General features: G+C 39.0%; 1 protein-coding gene across 1 annotated transcript; it reads right to left on the reverse strand.

The window, feature by feature from the left end:
* Nucleotides 1–880: 880 nt before the first annotated feature.
* arl1 (ADP-ribosylation factor-like 1) lies at nucleotides 881–6,175 on the reverse strand. The gene is made up of 6 exons (XM_054624876.1): nucleotides 5,983–6,175; nucleotides 5,119–5,256; nucleotides 4,343–4,424; nucleotides 3,973–4,084; nucleotides 3,104–3,282; nucleotides 881–2,098 (listed from the first exon to the last, which is right to left on the reverse strand). Exons 1-6 carry the CDS (start codon nucleotides 5,984–5,986, stop codon nucleotides 2,068–2,070), a joined length of 546 nt encoding a protein of 181 aa, XP_054480851.1. The 5' UTR covers nucleotides 5,987–6,175; the 3' UTR covers nucleotides 881–2,067.
* Nucleotides 6,176–6,222: the final 47 nt, after the last annotated feature.

Raw genomic sequence — 6,222 nt, forward strand, 5'->3', positions numbered from 1 at the left:
CTATACTATGACTTTAATGACCTTTTTTGAACAACTATACTGTGACATTTTTATGCCTTATTTCAACATACTATACTGTGGATTTTTATGACTTTATCCAAAACACTTTAGCTTGAGTTTTTTTGATATACTATGTTACATTTTCATTTAATTCATTTGTCATATTCTTATGACATACTTTACTATCAATTTTTTTAGGTTATCTTAATGCATCTGCGAGTGTGAAAACCATGGACAGTGGTATCATGTTGTTGGGTTATTTGTCAATGCATCATTTTCGTGAAGGAGAAAACTCAGGAATGCCTGGAGAGAAATTCTTCAGATTTGGTAAAAATGTGCACTTGAACTCAAAGATGAACTGATTCATGTGACCTCTTTGAGCTACACAAAAAACCTATGGCTGACGTCACTGAGACTACGTCCATATTTCATACACTATGGTATTAAACAGATTTATGCGTGTGTAAAAACCCTGTTAAAGGGGTTTCTTTTTTAGGGGAGATTTTCCTGTGCTGATGTGAGGACCCCGGTACAGAGGATGTGACATGTGTATAGATTGTAAAGCCCTTCTGAGGCTAATTTGTGATTTTGCGATGTACAAATAAATTGAATTGAAATTGAATTAAAAACAATTGGAAATTAGATATCATGATATGGCTGTTCCACGGCAGCATGTCTCCTTATCGCTATTCAGTTCATATAAACTCTACGTAAAAATGTTCTGCCATGAACAAAAAGTAGAATTGTCCTTAGATTTATATCCCGTAGAGTTGAATGTAAAACTTTTTGTCATCAAAAAGATGTCATTTTTAGAGATCATCTGAATTATGTTACCTCAGTTTTGAAAAACAAATTGTCTTTAACACAGAATGGTACAATCACTGATAGCAATCTTTACTTCGAATCATTTTCAATGTACAAGCTGATATAAATATGCAACCATTAAACTTTGAGCATACAGTTAGTGTTCAGTAACTTAATGACTAATATGCCAAAGATGCATTCACAAATTTCAATGGAAAGAGGCTTTAACTACTAAGTTTTTTTTTTTTTTTAAAGAAAACACAAATGAACAGGAGGAAAAAAAACAAAACAAAAACATAGAAAACCATGACATTGTATCTGCCTGACTACATAGTTCAAAACAGCCCAGGCTGCAGTAACACTTGGCCAGAGGACATATAGTGGATGTGTAGTATTTTTTTTTTTTTATTCCACTGATTGAGGCCAAATTTGCAATTTCCAAAAATAAATCTGAACATTTTCTACAAGCCGGCCGCTTGTTCACAGAAAGGTACGGCTAGTCCAGCATACAATCCAAAATTGTCTAATGAGTTGGAAATCACGCAGTTGCTTCTCAGTGATGATATTACCTCATCTCTGGTTCCTTAGTTCAGGAGCAGGATGGAAATGTGCACTGTGGAACCACTGATGACATCTGTGCCTTTATGGGACAACACAGCCTCCCGGTGGATCATCATTGCACCTGGCTCACAAGGGTGCCCATCAACTACGGATCATCTTCTGGCTGCACAACATGAGAACTATTTAACCCCTCTGGGAGAAGATGAAGCGAACCGAAGAATTGTCCAGCAAAGACACTTGATTTGAAGAACGCTACAGAGGATAAGCATGGACGGCCTTTTCAAGGAGCCATATTTATAGATTCCTCGTAATTATTTCAGCGTTGACACTTAAATAGTAAAATTAGCAACATTTATCATGTCTTTGTGTTGAGGATTTTCTTTGCATTTCCAAAACACATGAAAGTGTAGATACCAACTTGTCCATCACTGAAGATGTAAAACTCTTTTAAACCTTCACTTGGGCCACCAGCATTGGGAGTGTGTGCCCAGTCCAGACGTTACTGCAGCCATCACATGTAAGTCCCAAGCTAGAAAGGCGTTAGGCATTGGGGGGGGCTTGGCCAAGGCTTCAGGTCGGTTGGAGGTGGGGAGGAGTGCAACCCGGGGTCCAGTGGAAAGTGGGATGAAGGGAAAGGTCAGTCACAAGGCTTCATACCGAAGGGTCAAGGGTCAGGAGTATATACAGAATGAGTGGGAGCCATTACTGCCGACTCTTCAGGTTATCCACCAGCCTAAGAGGACAGAGACAGAGAGAAAATATAAGTCCGACTCCGTAAACATAAAGATAACATGTTGTGCAATACGAACCAATACTGAAGCATTCATTATTAATAATAATAATAATAATAATAATAATAATAAAGCCTTTATTAGTCCCACAATGGGGAAATTACAATTCTCTGCATTTGACCCATCCCGGAGGAGCAGTGGGCTGCTAAGAAGCACCCGGGGAGCAACTGGGGGTTAGATGTCTCGCTCAAGGACACCTCGGCTAGTTGGCTGTAGAGGGGTTTGAACCACCAACCTTGTGATTACGGGATGAGCGCTCTACCTCGTGTGCCACAGTTCTTCTTTGACAAGCTCTCCACCCTGTTTTTTGCTTTAAAATGGCTGGTGTGCAGGGCTGTAGTCAGGACCAACTAAAATAAGTCAAGACGAATTGGAGTCAAGACCAAGTCCAAAGGCAGTTGAGATGTTAGTCAAGGCTGAGTCCAGAGCATACCGAGTCCACTTCAAGACCATAGGCAATAGTGTCTTTTCTAAGCTAATATAGTGATTAAAAGGGGTAGTTCAGGTCATTTGAAGTGGGGTTGAATGCGGTACTTAGTCAGTGTAATATTTTCGACAGATGGTGGATTATATAATAATATCAGTTCAAGTGTACTCTATATTCAAAATATTTTGGCCAATTTACTTTGCATTGAGACAGCCGTCATCTATGATCTCACCAGACTCTTTTTGAGCTGGCGGCCCAAATTGCGCTTGGGGATATCTTTAGCAGCAGGACTGCTAAGATTGGACTTGAGTACCACAGCCCTGCTGGTGTGCTCACTGATGACTGTGAGCTTTTGGTAAGTGCAAATGTATTTCTGAATGAAAATATAATCACACCTCATTTTTCTCACCACAGCAGAAATCTAGTTGGATATTGGGTTTTTCCTACTTCAAACCTATTTAGAAACAAGTTACTTCCATTTCGATTATTTCTCTATATAGTAAGTATGGTAAAAACCTACCATTCCATTGCTTCATCAAGACCTGTGCCCTTTGTGGCCGATGTCTTGAAGATCTGCCATTTCCTGTCTTTGAGGGCGGGAAGGCCCAAAGAGTTGGCCACCTCAGTGGGCGTCATTGCCTGGTCCATATCCTGTTTATTTGCAAATACCACCAGGATAGCTTTCTTCAGCTCTTCCTCCTGGATAAAACACAAGGTAACAAAATGATGTAAAGAGAGAGACAGAGATTTGCCAAGTGGCAGCTAAAGTTATTAGTGTAAAGGAAGCCACAAATGGCAACTAAACACGTTGTGAAAGTTAACCACGTATTAAAATTGAACTACCACTTTTATCTGAATTTATGCGGTTCTGGTTTTGCACATTTAAGCAGCAAGATTTTTTTGACTTGACACAACCCGGGCAACCTAAAATTAAATTAAATTAAAAAAATTTGATGTGAAATATTTTAATGTTATGAATTCTGTGGTATTTGATTTCCACATTAAGTATTCAGTATTTTTCCAGTTACTTATAAGAGTAAATAATTATATTTTCTCACAATTTGAGCTGAAATTACAATACAAACCAATTTTTATGGACATCTAACAATTACTTTAACAATATCTTGTTGGACAAATGGATAATGGGACCTCATGGTGGCAGTAGAGGACAAGTGAGAGTATTCTTACAATGACTAGAATTGATTCTTTGGAGACATTCGATGTTATGGAAATCTATCCAATAATTGTTGAATAATTTCCATCCGGACAAAGTGTTAGACTTACCTACAGCTCTGCCGGTAGCATGATGGTTGGAGCTTGTAATGCAATATCCTCACATATGACATTGTTCAATGTGTTAAGGTTACAGTTGAGAATAAGCCCACTTACCTCCAACATGGCCACCAACTCAGACTTTGAGATGCCCATCCTGTCACGGTCGCTGCTGTCAACGACGTAGATGACTGCATCTGTGTTTGAGTAATAACATCGCCAGTAAGGCCTGTGAAGGAGAGAGAGAGAAGGAGTAAAGTTTTTGGGAGAGGAGGATGGAGTGGTAGAAAGGGAAGGTCCATCAAAGAGTGAGTGAGCGAGATGCAAGAATGAAGACAGAAGGCAAAATTAAAAAAATAGAGGTGAATAGATTAAAATATTGTATATAAACAAAAACTTAATGTTCAATAAATATTCAAAAACAGATGTCCACACAACACTCCTGGGATCTCCACTGCAGAACCAACACTTGCCCCTTACAACCTACCTGATACTCGTCTGTCCACCCAGATCCCACACCTGGAACTTCAGATTTTTGTACGTGACTGTCTCGACATTGAAGCCAATTGCTGTGCGGAGAGAAATCCAAATGGATACATTCAGAGCAGAGAATATGAGTCTAATTATTACCACCATCTTGTCTGGAGTACTGAGATTATGATAGGCACTAAAATACACAGTAATGTGAGGGGGGTAGCTGGAGAAGAAAATATGCAGGTTTTGTAGAGACTCAATTTAATGAAAGAATTGGTATGTATAGTGAGTAAATGTATTTGTTAAGTCTTTAACATTTAAAGTCCTCATGATTTTGATCAGGCAAAATAAACTTGCTTTGCAGTAGCACAAATGTGTCTGTATACTTCCATTTTAATGTTTAAAAAAACCACAAACTGACAAATATTTTTTTGTATGATGGCCCTTTAATCCAACTATTTGTTTTTCTCCTGGTATCCCAAATTTCCTCCCTAACAGTACTGCACATACTCAGTTAGACATAATCAATTAACTTCTCTCCAGTCAAAACCTGTGTGACAAAGAGAGGAATGTTGACCAGACCGGTTGCATGAGTTTACCAAGCCTCTCCATGTACACGCATTCGCCATTCATTAACTAATGTGTGCAAAATAGGTTGTTCTCATATCACTATTTATAAAATAGTTTGTCTGACAAACTGAGTGTTGAGGTGATATGAATCTAAAGATGTGGTGTAAAGAGAACACAGGGTACGTACGGGAATAAAGACATAAACAAACCAGTACATACTGGGGATTGTGGTGACCACTTCTCCAACCTGCAGACGGTACAGAATGGTCGTCTTTCCTGCTCCGTCCAAACCCAGGATAAGGATCCTCATCTCCCTGGTGCCAAACAGGCCCGAGAAGAGATTAGAGAAGAAACCACCTACAGAATTGTCAAACAGAAATAGAAATTAGTGCTGAAATGGATAGAAAATGTACAAATGAGACAGCAAACTTTGACTGTTTATATTCATTACAAATTGAAAACTTTGGATTTTATTTTGGTGTAGCATCACTTTTGGGCTCTATTTATCAATGTCGGGCATTTTTCAACATTTTTGACTTTGCATTAACTTAAATATAACTCAAATAATCACCATAAAATGGTTAACCGATGCTAAGTCACCTGCTAAAATAGTGGTTACTTTATGTTCTACAAGAACTACAGAACCAGAGAGAAATGTGAGTCCCAGAAGATATGATGGTGAATCAAGGTTCATTCATTCTCTCTCGTTATTTCACGATTTGCATGACAGTATTACTGAGGTGGTTAAGCAAGTTAGCTATCGTTAGCTTAGCTTCAGGTACTGATTGAATTAACTCAAGACTGCAAGTTGACCTGCTTTTCTCTTATGTCTGTCTGAACAGCTTGGAGACAACACGCTAAGGAGTTGTCCACAACACCACACCCCGTAAACACACGGTATTCAAAGTAAATAGCTATCTGACGCTAGCTAGCTAGCTAGCAGGCAACAGTCCCACTGCACGCAAATGAAGCAGGCAGACACAAAACAGAGATCAACGGGTATCTAAAGATACATACGCAAGTAGGCTATAGGTACTGAAAGTGCAAATGCATATTTGTTTGTCCAATAGTTGAAATACTGACCCATTTCGATAAGACTACGGCCCTTCAATCAGCAGTTCTGTGGCAGGTTGGATGGGAACCTTCTTCCGTGTGGTTGACGTGTCGCTGAACTGTGTCACCAACTCTCGACTCGACTTTGTTACGTGTCGCAACATTCAACACATTTAAAATGGGATGGTTAACTGTAAAACGGACCGATAGCAACTAATGGAACACGTTTAAAATTATAATAATATAGGTAACACATGCACAGTCTCACAG

Source organism: Anoplopoma fimbria, chromosome 23 (assembly GCF_027596085.1).
Source record: "Anoplopoma fimbria isolate UVic2021 breed Golden Eagle Sablefish chromosome 23, Afim_UVic_2022, whole genome shotgun sequence".
NCBI lineage: Eukaryota > Metazoa > Chordata > Actinopteri > Perciformes > Anoplopomatidae > Anoplopoma > Anoplopoma fimbria.

Excerpts from the sequence above, each read along its gene's own strand:
- arl1 (XM_054624876.1), bottom strand. Across the intron at positions 4,085-4,342 it reads GGTGGACAGACGAGTATCAG|GCCTTACTGGCGATGTTATT; the intron begins GTAGGTTGTAAG and ends TCTCCTTCACAG. Across the intron at positions 2,099-3,103 it reads CTTGATGAAGCAATGGAATG|GCTGGTGGATAACCTGAAGA; the intron begins GTAGGTTTTTAC and ends CTGTCCTCTTAG.